Source organism: Haematobia irritans, chromosome 4 (genome assembly GCF_050003625.1).
Source record: "Haematobia irritans isolate KBUSLIRL chromosome 4, ASM5000362v1, whole genome shotgun sequence".
NCBI lineage: Eukaryota > Metazoa > Arthropoda > Insecta > Diptera > Muscidae > Haematobia > Haematobia irritans.
Genome location: NC_134400.1, coordinates 159370068 through 159386058, shown reverse-complemented (window position 1 = coordinate 159386058; position 15991 = coordinate 159370068). Strand labels below are relative to the sequence as shown.

Sequence of the window (15991 nt, the reverse complement as noted above, 5' to 3'; positions counted from 1 at the left end):
TTATATATAGCCCCCATATAAACCGATCCCCCGATTTGGCGTGCGAGGCCTCTAATAGAAGCAAATTTCATCCGATTCGGCTGAAATTTGGTACATGGTGGTAGTATATAGCCTCAAACTCCCATGCAAAAATTGGTCGAAATCGGTCCATAATTATATCTAGCCCCATATAAACCGATCCCCCGATTTGACCTCCGGAGCCCCTTGGAAGAGCAAAATTCATCCGATTCGGTTGAAATTTGGTACGTGATGTTAGTATATGGTATCCAACAACCATACAGGAATTGGTTCATGTCAGTCCATAATTATATATAGCACCCATATAAACCGATCCCCAGATTTGACCTCCGGTGCCTTTTGGAGAAGCAAAATTCATCCGATCTGGTTGAAATTTTGTACGTGGTGGTAGTATATGATATTTAACAACCATGCCAAAAGTGGTCCATATCAGTCCACAATTATATATAGCCCCCATATAAACCGATTCCGAGATTTGGTTTTGGAGCCTCTTGGAGGAGCAAATTTCTTCCGAGTCAGTTGAAATTGTGCTAGTATATGGCCGTTAACAACCATGCCTAACTAGGTCCATATCGGTCTATAGTTATATATAGCCCTCAGATAAATCGATCCCCAATCACACAAAAATTGGTCCATATCAATAATTGTATATAGCCCCCATATAAGCGACCCCCATATTTCAATTCTGGCTCCCTACGTACCGTGCAAAAGTCCATATCGATTCGTAATTTTTTGTAGACTTACTTACACATATTTTTTTGTCTAATGTATGGACTAACTCACAATTTAGAAAACAATTTAAGATACCACAACCCAAGTAATTCGATTGTGGATGACAGTCTTTCGTAGAAGTTTCTACGCAATCCATGGTGGAGGGTACATAAGATTCGGCCTGGCCGAACTTACGGCCGTTTATACTTGTTTTTTTTTTTAATTTCTTCATTTAAATTAACTTCCCAGGCATATCTTCTAAAGCAATGCAAAGGAGCTACACAAGGTCGTGGTTTCGATTCCTGCTTCGACCGAACACCACAAAGTTTTTCAGTGGTGCAGTATCCTACCTCAGTAATGCTGGTGACATTTCTGAGGGTTTCAAAGCGTCTCCAAGTGGTTTCACTGCAATGTGGAACGTCATTCGGCCTCGGCTATAAAAAGGAGGTGCCTTGTCATTGAGCTCAACATGGAATCGGGCAGCAGTCAGTGATAAGAGAGAAGTTCACCAATGTGGTATCACATAGACTGCATCCTCAAAAAAAAATCGCTTCTGTAACATATACCCCAAAATATTGTTCAAACATATTATGTTTTACCTTAGGCATACACTGGTAGAACAAAAAATGTAATCAAATTTTTCTTGCCTGGATATATTTTTAAGGCGTCAATTGGTTACTTCCATTCTTTTACTTGCAGCGCACTCTCTAAGTCTCTCTTTCTAAACACATATATCTTTATAGGCTATTTCTAAATAAATGTATGTTTGCATACTATCATATTATATTCACAAACATTTTATGTCCCAAGCATAATATATTCTAACATATTAACATATATATTCCAAACATGTTATGCTAGTTTATGAACATTGTATGCTTGCACATAAAAATATTGTGTTAAAAATTTTACTTCCAAACACATATAATTTTTACACCAAAAATATAAACAGCAGTCTTTTTCGTCCGTGTGAATTGTCTAAGTGAGCCTGATACATCGTGCTGCCACCTAACCTAACCTAACATAATGCAAAGAATACGAAAACGTAGTACTTCTGTCCTATGACAAGTCCAGTTAAAATACATTGGAGGTGATCCAAGTTTGCACTACTTGCGGATCACAAGTTTGGCATCCATAATACTTTTTTGGAAGCTCTTTTTTTTGCTGGGTTGTCAATCGCTCAAAAAGGCTCCTGTCGATTGGTCGAAAGAAATGCTCAAAAAATATGACTACAGTGCTTCGAAACACGTCGATAACATAGTGCGAGGTGATGAATCGTGAATTTACGCGCACAAAAAGTGAACTCTCTATTTCACTAAAGCCAATTTAACTTTATTTTAGTTCATGGAATTGTTATGTTTCGAGAAAGTTTCCTTTACTCTAAAAAAAAATTATATACAAATTAAGCAAAAATATTTACTAAATTCGTATTTCTCACAAAATAGTTCATTATTTCTTTAAATTTGTAATTTTTACTACAAATGCGTCCATCATGAACTTCGTATGTCACTAAAGACATTCTTGCAATTTTGAACTCCAATTTTTTCTTTCAAACTATAAAATTTTCTTTAACAAGTGAAAAAAATTAATTATGTCTAATAAATTTTCTTGAATTTGTCGAACAATATTTACTTATTTTTGTGATATCGGCGTGATGTTAGCGATCGTAATACTGTTAAGTTAAAATTTTCTAAAAATATTCAAAATTTTCTAATATTAACAAAAAGGTTTCTTCCTGGTGGGTTTACAGTTTTTTTTTTCAGTGTATGAACACGAAAGTAAACAGCAGTCGACTGTATGGGTGTTTCAAGATGAGTCAACATAACTTAATCCCGCACGAAGTACTTCCAAGCAAAAGATGACCTATTTTGCATTTGTACCACTATACGAGTAGTTTACGTCATTAAAGTAAGCAAAAAATAATTAAAATAAGAAAAGATTTCTCACATTTGGCTAGACTGAACTAAAATCAACTAATTTTCATGAACTAAAATAAAGTCTATAAAAAATGTCCTTATATTTTTTCTGGGGGTGTTTTTCGATTGTACGTGCTTTCTTTAGCAGAAAATCTTGGTCGACAATTCTGGAGGAAAAAAAAAACCTAACTGTCTTTGAATAAATCCAACAATAAATGAGAATCGCAGCATATGTCTGAATTGTGATTTACTTTTATCAAAATCGATTATCTATGAAATAAAGAGCATTGCAAACAAAAGTCATACAAAAAAATATACAATTAAAATTAATTAAAACTATTTTTGTTTTATATTAAAGAAAAGAAAGTTGAGGGCATACTTAATAACACCAATTCCCTGATTTTTTCAGAAAATATCAAACAAATGATGTACATTTTTTTTTTGTATGAAATGTCAATGGAATATATATTCTGGATTAAAGTGATGTTGCTGGGGAGCTATATAAGCCATGGGATCACATATAGTACCCTTAACCAAACTATTTGTATTGGCCTTTAGAATACGGAAATTAATCTCATCAAAATTTAATTGACTATACAGGAAAACGGGTAAACGATTACTGATAACCCAGAGATTTTCATCACGATCCACTTTCAAGTCATTGGGGAATTGGATAAGAGTACTGTTTTCCTTGTCTTCTAGAAAACGATGGAGATAGGGTGCATCATAGGGTTTCTTGGTATCCCAACAACCCACATCATCACGATGGACCTGGGTGAAGAACATTACTCCATCTCTATTAATAAAGGATGTGGAGGATTGTCCATTTACACCTCTTTCGCCAATGGCTACAAAATATTTAGCAAAATCTTGGGCTTTTGCAGGCCATAAACTTTCATCTTTAAGCAAAGCATTGGAGACAACAAATTCCTATGAGTTAAAAAAGAGAGAATTATACAAAAATAAAAAATCTTCTTAATTCAGAAATCTTACCTTGAAACTAGCCATGGGATGGAAATATACAATACGTTCTTCATCTGGAGTTTTAGCCTTGGATAAACTGATACCGAAAATGCCATCCAACCATTGGAAATTCAAACCAAAAACATTGAAATCCGAAGCCACCGGATCGGGTGAGAAATTATAGTTCGTTACACGCCAACTACGATTCTTTCTCAAACTATAAACCACAAGTCCAAAACGCCATACATCGGTAACATAAGCATGGGCATCATCACAACGATCCTTATGGACATCCACCACAATATTTGAATGCAGTCCATCCTCTTTCACCTGATCTGGAGGAAACTGATAATGTACTACCATCTCATCTGTATGCAAATCATAGGCGACAATTTTAGGTGGACACACTTGACTCAGTGAAACCGTCGCATTGACTATACCCGAATCAATCAACCATATACGGTCACAATCATCGACGTGAGTACGATAAACCGAAATGAGTTTGGAGCAGTCTGGATTATAGGGATCACCATGAGATTCCCAATTTGGATAGGGTCTAATGGGAGGGCTTTGTTCTTTGGGGGGATAGGGCAAATATCCAAAGCTTGCCGGTACTCCATCCTTCCAACGTGGTGTGGTAATGAATATGCGATCCTTGTAGAAATCAACGCCCAATGGTAAATTATTTTCGGCTATAAATTCTCTAAAAAAAATATTTTAAAAAATATAATAAAATCAACAAATTCGACACTCAAAAAAAAGTGAACCCTATATTTCACTAAAGCCTATTTAATTAGTTTAACTAAAACAGGGGAAAAAATATACAAGATTGATCAGAATTTCTTAAAAGTTGTACATTTTACCAATAATGAGTATGACACTAAAATTTTTTCCGTTCAACCTTTTATTATATTTTTTTTTCTTTCAATTGCAATGTTAACTATCAGACTGTGATGCGAAAATAACATTATTTTTACCTAGTACTGTAACTTATAAGATATAAAATCTTGTTGTGCTAGGACAAATCAAATTTATAAATAAATAAATAAAAATAAAAATAAAAATTTTCTTTAACAAGTGAATAAAAAATGAATTAGGTTTAAAAAATTTTCTTGCACTTGTCGAAAATTATTTACTTCATTTTGTGAAATCGGCGTGACATCTGCGTTTCTAATACATTTTAGTTAAAATTTTCTGAAATTAATTAGTTTTTTTCTAAAATTAAGTAAAATTTTATTTCCTGGTGGATTCACTGTTTTTTTTAAGTGGATGAAGTCAGAAAACAATTAAAGAAAATGTAATGTCGGGCGTGGTCGACTTTATTATACCCTGTACCACTTTGTAGATCTATATGTTTGAAACCTTTAGATGGTTTCTTTCAAATTTGTTGGATGCCAAAGGTTTACGTTCCCATATGCATACACACAAAAAATTTCATCAAAATATTTCCAATTAAAATTGTAATTGAATTTTCAAAGTTTAATATATTCAACAATTTTTTTAATGAAAACAAAAATGAATAGTATCTATTAATTTTTTTAATTGACTTCGGTGATTGATAGTATCATTTCTGTGATTGAAGACATTTCAATTAAAAATTAATTGGATCAATTAATTTCGTGATTGAATCTAAAAATCATTTTTTTTGCATGTATATTTAAATCTGAACCAATTTGGACAACATTTTTTAGACTTAACATTTCAATCGGCTAATGCCCTGGGGCGGAGCACAGTGTTTAAGAAATATGGGAAATATTTAAATCTAAAGCCACTTTTATGCAATTTAGTAAAATTGTATTTATGATATATCGGCCGATAGGTATGTATTAGAGATATATGAAAGTTTGACTCATTTGTACAAATTTTCGACTTGTAGTGGCGAGTTTACAACGAAACTGTGGATTTTTTTTTGCTGTATTTGCCTTTAGGCTAAATCTGCTAAAATATTAATTGTACTTTCTGTGAAATTATGAGTTAGGGTGGTCATATGAGTCTATATATGCACAGTAATAATTTTAATTCTACTATCTGCGCAAAGTTTCACGTAAATTGAAGTAGATCTTTGACGTCTGTGGTCATGTGGGTGTAAATCGGCCGAAAGATATATATGGGAGCTATATCTAAATCTAAACCGATATCTTCGAAATTTTAGATTGGACTAAAACTGCGATATAGACTAGAACCACAAACACGTGTTGACAGACAGAAGGACAAAGTTAGAAAGACTCGGGGGCACGGTTGTCACTCGAGCCAAAAAGAATCTACCAAACTTGGTAGAAAGTTTTACCAAAAACCATCTTTTTTCCAAAAATTTATTTCCATAGAAAATTTTGTCAAAAAATTTTATTTCTATAGAAAATTTTGTCAAAATTTTATTTCTTTGGAAAATTTTGTCAAAATTTTATTTCTATAGAAAATTTTGTCAACATTTTATTTCACTCGAGCCAAAAAAAATCTACCAAACTTGATAGAAAGTTTTACCAAAAAATTACCATAAAACCATCTTTTTTCCAAAAATTTATTTCCATAGAAAATTTTGTCAAAAAATTTTATTTCTATAGAAAATTTTGTCAAAATTTTATTTCCTTAGAACATTTTGTCAAAATTTTATTTCTATAGAAAATTTTGTCAAAATTTTATTTCTATAGAAAATTTTGTCAAAATTTTATTTCTATAGAAAATTTTGTCAAAATTTTATTTCTATAGAAAATTTTGTCAAAATTTTATTTCTATAGAAAATTTTGACAAAATTTTATTTCTATAGAAAATTTTGTCAAAATTGTATTTCTATAGAAAATTTTGTCAAAATTTTATTTCTATAGAAAATTATTTCAAAATTTTATTTCTATAGAAAATTTTGTCAAAAATGTATTTCTATAGAAAATTTTGTCAACAGTTTACTTTTATAAAAAATTTTGTCAAAATTTTATTTCTACTCCCAGAGAAGGAATATTATCACCTCAAACATATTTCATGAGCACCATTTTACGTTTTCACAGCTACATGGTCGAATTTTTGTCGCAAAAATATTCTTTCCTCTTTCCGAGAAAAGAAACCATGTTTCGACAAACATGCTACATGTTTTCCGTGAAAAAGTAACATTTTGTTCTACTAATATGGTTGAGGAGATCATATTACTTCTCTGCGTGTAAAATTTTGTCAAAATTTTATTTCTATAGAAATTTTTAGCAAAAGTTTTTTTCGATAGAAGATTTTGTCAAAATTTTATTTCTATAGAAAATTTTGTCAAAATGTTATTTCTATTGAAAATTTTGTCAAAAATTTATTTCCATAGAAAATTTTGTCAAAAAAAAAAGTTTATTTCTATAGAAAATTTTGTCAAAATTTTATTTCTATAGAAAATTTTGTCAAAATTTTATTTCTATAGAAAATTTTTTCAATAGAAATATTTGTCATATTTTTTTCTGTAGAAAATGTTGTCAAATTTTTATTTCTATAGAAAAATTTGTCAAAATTTTATTTCTATAGAAAATTTTGTCAAAATTTTATTTCTATAGAAAATTTTGTCAAAATTTTATTTCTATAGAAAATTTTGTCAAAATTTTATTTCTATAGAAAATTTTGTCAAAATTTTATTTCTATAGAAAATTTTGTCAAAATTTTATTTCTATAGAAAAATTTGTCAAAATTTTATTTCTACAGAAATTTTGTCAAAATTTTATTTCTATAGAAAAATTTGTCAAAATTTTATTTCTATAGAAAAATTTGTCAAAATTTTATTTCTACAGAAATTGTGTCAAAATTTTATTTATATAGAAAATTTTGTCAATAGAAAAATTTGTCATATTTTCTTCTGTAGAAAATTTTGTCAAATTTTTATTTCTTTTTTATTTCTATAGAAGATTTTGTCAAAATTTTATTTCTATAGAAAATTTTGTCTAAATTTTATGTCTATAGAAAATTTTGTCAGAATTTTATTTCTATAGAAAATTTTGTCAAAATTTTATTTCTATAGAAATTTTTGTCAAAGTTTTATTTCTATAGAAACTTTCGTCAATAGTTTACTATTTTCTATAGAAAATGTTGTCATATTTTTATTTCTGTAGAAAATTTTGACAAATTTTTATTCTATAGAAAATTTGTCAAAATTTTATTTCTATAGAAAATTTGTCAAAATTTTATTTCTACAGAAATTTTGTCAAAATTTTATTTCTATAGAAAAATTTGTCAAAATTTTATTTCTATAGAAAAATTTGTCAAAATTTTATTTCTACAGAAATTGTGTCAAAATTTTATTTATATAGAAAATTTTGTCAATAGAAAAATTTGTCATATTTTCTTCTGTAGAAAATGTTGTCAAATTTTTATTTATTTTTTATTTCTATAGAAGATTTTGTCAAAATTTTATTTCTATAGAAAATTTTGTCTAAATTTTATGTCTATAGAAAATTTTGTCAGAATTTTATTTCTATAGAAAATTTTGTCAAAATTTTATTTCTATAGAAATTTTTGTCAAAGTTTTATTTCTATAGAAACTTTCGTCAATAGTTTACTATTTTCTATAGAAAATGTTGTCATATTTTTATTTCTGTAGAAAATTTTGACAAATTTTTATTCTATAGAAAATTTGTCAAATTTTTATTTCTACAGAAATTTTGTCAAAATTTTATTTCTATAGAAAAATTTGTCAAAATTTTATTTCTATAGAAAAATTTGTCAAAATTTTATTTCTATAGAAAAATTTGTCAAAATTTTATTTCTATAGAAAAATTTGTCAAAATTTTATTTCTATAGAAAAATTTGTCAAAATTTTATTTCTACAGAAATTGTGTCAAAATATTATTTATTTAGAAAATTTTGTCAATAGAAAAATTTGTCATATTTTCTTCTGTAGAAAATTTTGTCAAATTTTTATTTCTTTTTTATTTCTATAGAAGATTTTGTCAAAATTTTATTTCTATAGAAAATTTTGTCAAAATTTTATGTCTATAGAAAATTTTGTCAGAATTTTATTTCTATAGAAAATTTTATCAAAATTTTATTTCTATAGAAATTTTTGTCAAAGTTTTATTTCTATAGAAACTTTCGTCAATAGTTTACTATTTTCTATAGAAAATGTTGTCATATTTTTATTTCTGTAGAAAATTTTGACAAATTTTTATTCTATAGAAAATTTTATTTCTGTAGAAAATTTTGTCATATTTTTATTTCTGTAGAAAATTTTGACAAATTTTTATTTCTTTTTTATTTCTATAGAAAATTTTCTCAAAATTTTGTTTCTATTGAAACAAAGTGAAAGTGCGTGAGTTAAATTACGCTCACGAAAAAAAATCACGTTTACGATAAAATTCATACTCGCGGTAAAACATAGGCATACGGAAAAAAAAATCATATTCATGAACAAATTCACTTTCACGATTAAATTCGTGCTGATTTCAATCAATTTCACGTTTTTGATTACGCTCAAGATTCCAATAGCGTCCACGAGTCATGAGATTTGTTGTGAATTACGAGAATTGTCGTGAATCGTACACAAGGCATTAAACGTTGTTCGTGCGTGAGCATGCTATAATTTTCATTTCCTGAACGTGAATTTCTACCCACATATCATACGTGAATGTGCGTGAGTAAAATGTTTCTTCACCTCTAATGCATACGTTTCTCCTGAAATTAATTCACATTTACCAAGAGATCACAGCATACACAAATTTGTGGGAATGGTAAGACAGGATATTTCCATGACAAAAAAAAAATGTTGACTCTCGCTTACGCTATTGCCGATCATAAATGTAGAGCAGTAGTAATATCGCTTCCGTAAGTAAGTAATTCTAGCATCCAAAATTTTGAGTAACTCTTTTACTGGGTTGTCTACAAATTCATATTCAATAAACAAAAAATCACTGTATGTGGCTTAACCCATCTTGTGCTTTATACTGGTATTCTATCCTTTGAAAAATAAACCCTCGAACTTTAAAAAAAAATCACCATGTTTTATACTACCGAGAGTAAAACTTTCCTTCGATAAAACAAAATTATGATTTCACCTGTTCGCTATGGCTTTCTGCCTTTGGCCGTAGGTGGGATATTCAAAATCCAAATATTTCCACTCATTAACAATTTGAAATTGTTGTGATTTTGATGGAAGCTCTCGTAAATAGCCATATGTAGGAGAAGGCACAAACTGAATCTGTCCTGTTGTGGGGTGTAGTGTATAATGTGGTTTATATGCCGCAACGCATGCGCAGCCGATGATGTACGCCAATACAGCAATGAATCTGGACCACTGCATTTTTGTTTCTTGTTAGACACTTGTTTCAACAACTCTAGAGTAATAATAGAAATATTTTCTAATGTATTTAAATATTTTTTTGACTTAAACCTTCCTTACCGCTATCGTGAACTGTTCCATTTGCCAACTGAAACTCAAATGGCCTAGTAAGCCGCCTATACTGGACTGGTTGGTTGGTTAGATGGCAGGTATACACGCGGTTCGCGAAGGCTTTTTCCAATTAAGCCAATAACCAAAATTTGAAGTCCTCTCACTCTCTTAGCTGGTCGATTCATAGAAAATAAAAGTTTACAACCAGACTAGTCATTCAATCATCGACCATCGGACAGCCGGTGTTGCCAATATTCAGAGGAAGGCCAAACAATTGTCTTAGATTTTTTAGATTGTCTCATTTTTTTTATCTATGTTTCTTATGGAGAATATGATTTACGATGAAAAATTAATGTGTATTACTCATAACTACTCGTAAATCTATTCGTTAATTAGAAACAAAATTTTGACAAAAACAATTTTTATTACAAAGACAATAAAATAGACAACCCGTGGACTACATGACATTGATTAAATATAGAGCTAAAGAAAACAATAGACATTTCGAAAGGTAATTTTAAGAGAAAATTACCTTGTTTAATAGACCTTCATTATTCCAATAAAATGTATGAAAATAGTTATTTAGAAAATTGACTTTTTAATATTACGAAATCCCGAAATTTTCAGTAGATTTTTCGATTTTTTTAAAAATTGGATAAAGTCGATTTTTTTATTCTCATTTTAAAAACATCAACTAAAATCAAATTCAAAATAATAGCAGACATATAGAACTACCAAGCAAAAATTGGCGCAGAAGCGATGAATTTAACATGGGCTTGTCATAGGACGGAAGTCCTTCATTTCAACAGCCGTTGCACTGAATTTGCATCACTTCTTTAGGGGTGATCCGAATTCATTTTTGGATGTAGAATATAGAAAATTTTATTTCTATAGAAAATTTGTCAAAATTTTATTTCTACAGAAATTTTGTCAAAATTTTATTTCTATAGAAAAATTTGTCAAAATTTTATTTCTATAGAAAAATTTGTCAAAATTTTATTTCTACAGAAATTGTGTCAAAATTTTATTTATATAGAAAATTTTGTCAATAGAAAAATTTGTCATATTTTCTTCTGTAGAAAATGTTGTCAAATTTTTATTTATTTTTTATTTCTATAGAAGATTTTGTCAAAATTTTATTTCTATAGAAAATTTTGTCTAAATTTTATGTCTATAGAAAATTTTGTCAGAATTTTATTTCTATAGAAAATTTTGTCAAAATTTTATTTCTATAGAAATTTTTGTCAAAGTTTTATTTCTATAGAAACTTTCGTCAATAGTTTACTATTTTCTATAGAAAATGTTGTCATATTTTTATTTCTGTAGAAAATTTTGACAAATTTTTATTCTATAGAAAATTTGTCAAATTTTTATTTCTACAGAAATTTTGTCAAAATTTTATTTCTATAGAAAAATTTGTCAAAATTTTATTTCTATAGAAAAATTTGTCAAAATTTTATTTCTATAGAAAAATTTGTCAAAATTTTATTTCTATAGAAAAATTTGTCAAAATTTTATTTCTATAGAAAAATTTGTCAAAATTTTATTTCTACAGAAATTGTGTCAAAATATTATTTATTTAGAAAATTTTGTCAATAGAAAAATTTGTCATATTTTCTTCTGTAGAAAATTTTGTCAAATTTTTATTTCTTTTTTATTTCTATAGAAGATTTTGTCAAAATTTTATTTCTATAGAAAATTTTGTCAAAATTTTATGTCTATAGAAAATTTTGTCAGAATTTTATTTCTATAGAAAATTTTATCAAAATTTTATTTCTATAGAAATTTTTGTCAAAGTTTTATTTCTATAGAAACTTTCGTCAATAGTTTACTATTTTCTATAGAAAATGTTGTCATATTTTTATTTCTGTAGAAAATTTTGACAAATTTTTATTCTATAGAAAATTTTATTTCTGTAGAAAATTTTGTCATATTTTTATTTCTGTAGAAAATTTTGACAAATTTTTATTTCTTTTTTATTTCTATAGAAAATTTTCTCAAAATTTTGTTTCTATTGAAACAAAGTGAAAGTGCGTGAGTTAAATTACGCTCACGAAAAAAAATCACGTTTACGATAAAATTCATACTCGCGGTAAAACATAGGCATACGGAAAAAAAAATCATATTCATGAACAAATTCACTTTCACGATTAAATTCGTGCTGATTTCAATCAATTTCACGTTTTTGATTACGCTCAAGATTCCAATAGCGTCCACGAGTCATGAGATTTGTTGTGAATTACGAGAATTGTCGTGAATCGTACACAAGGCATTAAACGTTGTTCGTGCGTGAGCATGCTATAATTTTCATTTCCTGAACGTGAATTTCTACCCACATATCATACGTGAATGTGCGTGAGTAAAATGTTTCTTCACCTCTAATGCATACGTTTCTCCTGAAATTAATTCACATTTACCAAGAGATCACAGCATACACAAATTTGTGGGAATGGTAAGACAGGATATTTCCATGACAAAAAAAAAATGTTGACTCTCGCTTACGCTATTGCCGATCATAAATGTAGAGCAGTAGTAATATCGCTTCCGTAAGTAAGTAATTCTAGCATCCAAAATTTTGAGTAACTCTTTTACTGGGTTGTCTACAAATTCATATTCAATAAACAAAAAATCACTGTATGTGGCTTAACCCATCTTGTGCTTTATACTGGTATTCTATCCTTTGAAAAATAAACCCTCGAACTTTAAAAAAAAATCACCATGTTTTATACTACCGAGAGTAAAACTTTCCTTCGATAAAACAAAATTATGATTTCACCTGTTCGCTATGGCTTTCTGCCTTTGGCCGTAGGTGGGATATTCAAAATCCAAATATTTCCACTCATTAACAATTTGAAATTGTTGTGATTTTGATGGAAGCTCTCGTAAATAGCCATATGTAGGAGAAGGCACAAACTGAATCTGTCCTGTTGTGGGGTGTAGTGTATAATGTGGTTTATATGCCGCAACGCATGCGCAGCCGATGATGTACGCCAATACAGCAATGAATCTGGACCACTGCATTTTTGTTTCTTGTTAGACACTTGTTTCAACAACTCTAGAGTAATAATAGAAATATTTTCTAATGTATTTAAATATTTTTTTGACTTAAACCTTCCTTACCGCTATCGTGAACTGTTCCATTTGCCAACTGAAACTCAAATGGCCTAGTAAGCCGCCTATACTGGACTGGTTGGTTGGTTAGATGGCAGGTATACACGCGGTTCGCGAAGGCTTTTTCCAATTAAGCCAATAACCAAAATTTGAAGTCCTCTCACTCTCTTAGCTGGTCGATTCATAGAAAATAAAAGTTTACAACCAGACTAGTCATTCAATCATCGACCATCGGACAGCCGGTGTTGCCAATATTCAGAGGAAGGCCAAACAATTGTCTTAGATTTTTTAGATTGTCTCATTTTTTTTATCTATGTTTCTTATGGAGAATATGATTTACGATGAAAAATTAATGTGTATTACTCATAACTACTCGTAAATCTATTCGTTAATTAGAAACAAAATTTTGACAAAAACAATTTTTATTACAAAGACAATAAAATAGACAACCCGTGGACTACATGACATTGATTAAATATAGAGCTAAAGAAAACAATAGACATTTCGAAAGGTAATTTTAAGAGAAAATTACCTTGTTTAATAGACCTTCATTATTCCAATAAAATGTATGAAAATAGTTATTTAGAAAATTGACTTTTTAATATTACGAAATCCCGAAATTTTCAGTAGATTTTTCGATTTTTTTAAAAATTGGATAAAGTCGATTTTTTTATTCTCATTTTAAAAACATCAACTAAAATCAAATTCAAAATAATAGCAGACATATAGAACTACCAAGCAAAAATTGGCGCAGAAGCGATGAATTTAACATGGGCTTGTCATAGGACGGAAGTCCTTCATTTCAACAGCCGTTGCACTGAATTTGCATCACTTCTTTAGGGGTGATCCGAATTCATTTTTGGATGTAGAATAAAAAAATTCTGTGATATTTTGTCAAATAAATAATTTTTATAATTTTTAATGGATTCTAAGGCTATGGTCACACTAGGCAAATATTTGACCAAAATGAGTGTCAAACATTTTTCCAGAACCATTTTCCAAATATCTGGACACGGTTTATTGAAATTAACCAAACCATGTTAGTATATATCCAATATGAGCTCAAAATGTTTGCTGCTTTGGCTGTGGCGACGGATTCTTTTTCGAATTCTGTCAAATATTTGGCCAGTGCATAACGCTTGTCAGAAACGTTTGACCTCAAATATTTTCAAAAATTCACAATTGTTTCAGATTGGATTTTGCATTTTTTTCGACAAAATTTAAATGATTTGTACCATTTTATGAATTCTTACTCTGTTTTTAACCTATTTGAAACAAAAAAAGTTAAAAATTCCCATTAAAAGTATAAAAATACCAAGTTATAAAAATTGCTTTAAAAGAACTTCCTGGGTAGTTAAAATAAATAACATCATTAGGAGTGCATCTTCTGAAAGTGCTTTTAAAGTTGGGCCTTTGGAAGAGCTTCCAAAAAAGTGGTTTGGATCTCCAATTTGTGATCCGAAAGTAGTGCAAACTTGGATCATCTCTAATGAAGTTTACATGGGCTTGTCATACACCCTCAAAAGAAATCGCTTCTTTAACATATGTTCCAAACATATTTTGCAGGAAGCACATATATTATTGGATACTGCCGAAACATTAATATGTTTGTTTTATGTGAACATATCATATGTTTGGAAGCATTTTGAGCCCAAAAATATTATATGCTTGGAAGAATTTTTCCCAAAGACGATTGTGCTCATTGCCTAACATACTCGTAATTTTCGCTTCCTCGAAATATTTTAGTTCTTGGCACCTTTTTCTGTAATACAAATAATGTTGAAGAAATTATTCACTTTTATACATTTTTTAAATTTTACCTTTCGCCTGCACGGAGAATCGAACCGAGGACTATACAGTTTGTAAGCCAACAAACTACCCACTGGACTACGTAGCTGTTATAGTCACCAGTAGATAATTATCGTTATAAGTTACACTTATATACCATAGTTTGCAGCGCCCACGAGCCCATGCAAACATAACATTATTTAACAGAAACATACATTTGTTTGCCACGTGAACTCTCCAGTCAACTCTCCCGGTTTCCATCTCTATTTCTTTCTCTATACTCTCTCTGTCGCTTTGAATAAAATATCACAACATATGTATGTTTAGTCGAAATTTGTAAATTTATATATGTTTGCATTCACACATATGATTTTTATGAAACATTCATGCCCCAAACATAATATATTCTAACATATTAACATAGATGTCCCAAACATTTAGTGTTAGTTTAGTAACACACCTTGTTTGCACTTAAATATATTGTGTTTTAAAATTGTGCCCGAAACACATATTGTTTATATCGGAACATATGAAAAACATATTTTTCTAAGAGTGTAGGACGGAAGTACTCCATTTTTTGATCCTTTTCATTGTTTTAGAAGTTGTGCCTTGGAAGTTCATTTGGATGAAGAAATTTTTTTCCAATTTTACTTTTTATTTTTATTTTTTTTTTGTTACACTTTCATTTTCTTATTATCTAATTTTTACAAATTGAAAAACTTCTTCGCTTCCACCGGGGGTTGAACATGTGTCTGTTGGCACCATAACAGAACGCCTTAGCAGACTCACCCAAACAAACGTCATTGAACACAAAGCATCAAAATGTCTATTCAAATGTTTGTGATTTGAACCTAATATGACACCACGGCTTGACATTCTAACTACTTCCTGAGATGTTCTTTATTATTATGAATGAAAAAATCTCACCAACGTCAATTTTTTTTTTAATATTTTTCTAAAAAAATATTTTTTATTTTGTTTTTTTTTTTTGCTTTTTTTTTGCATATATATTTGTAAAAATATATTTTTTCCATTAAAAATATACAAAAAACTAAAAAAATAACGTAATTTGCAAAACCTTCTCAAAAGAGCTTTCTTGGAAGTGAAAAAGTCAAACGGCACACATTGAAAAAAAGGCATGCTC

The 15991-nt window shown here is 29.2% G+C and overlaps 1 protein-coding gene and 1 long non-coding RNA gene across 2 annotated transcripts in view; one reads left to right on the top strand and one right to left on the bottom strand.

Annotated features, from left to right (window-relative positions):
* Positions 1 to 15991, top strand: part of LOC142236176 (uncharacterized) — an 82312-nt gene that overhangs the window by 12897 nt on the left and 53424 nt on the right. The window lies entirely within an intron of this gene.
* Positions 2876 to 10116, bottom strand: yellow-h (L-dopachrome tautomerase yellow-h). The gene is made up of 4 exons (XM_075305093.1): positions 9958 to 10116; positions 9614 to 9892; positions 3639 to 4311; positions 2876 to 3575 (listed from the first exon to the last, which is right to left on the bottom strand). The coding sequence occupies exons 2-4, from the start codon at positions 9856 to 9858 to the stop codon at positions 3099 to 3101; spliced, it is 1395 nt and encodes a 464-aa protein (XP_075161208.1). The 5' UTR covers positions 9859 to 9892; positions 9958 to 10116; the 3' UTR covers positions 2876 to 3098.

Excerpts from the sequence above, each read along its gene's own strand:
- yellow-h (XM_075305093.1), bottom strand. The coding sequence starts at position 9,858 with ATGCAGTGGTCCAGATTCATTGCTGTATTGGCGTACATCATCGGCTGC. Across the intron at positions 4,312-9,613 it reads CAGAAAGCCATAGCGAACAG|AGAATTTATAGCCGAAAATA; the intron begins GTGAAATCATAA and ends TATTTTTTTTAG. Across the intron at positions 3,576-3,638 it reads ATCCCATGGCTAGTTTCAAG|GAATTTGTTGTCTCCAATGC; the intron begins GTAAGATTTCTG and ends TTTAACTCATAG.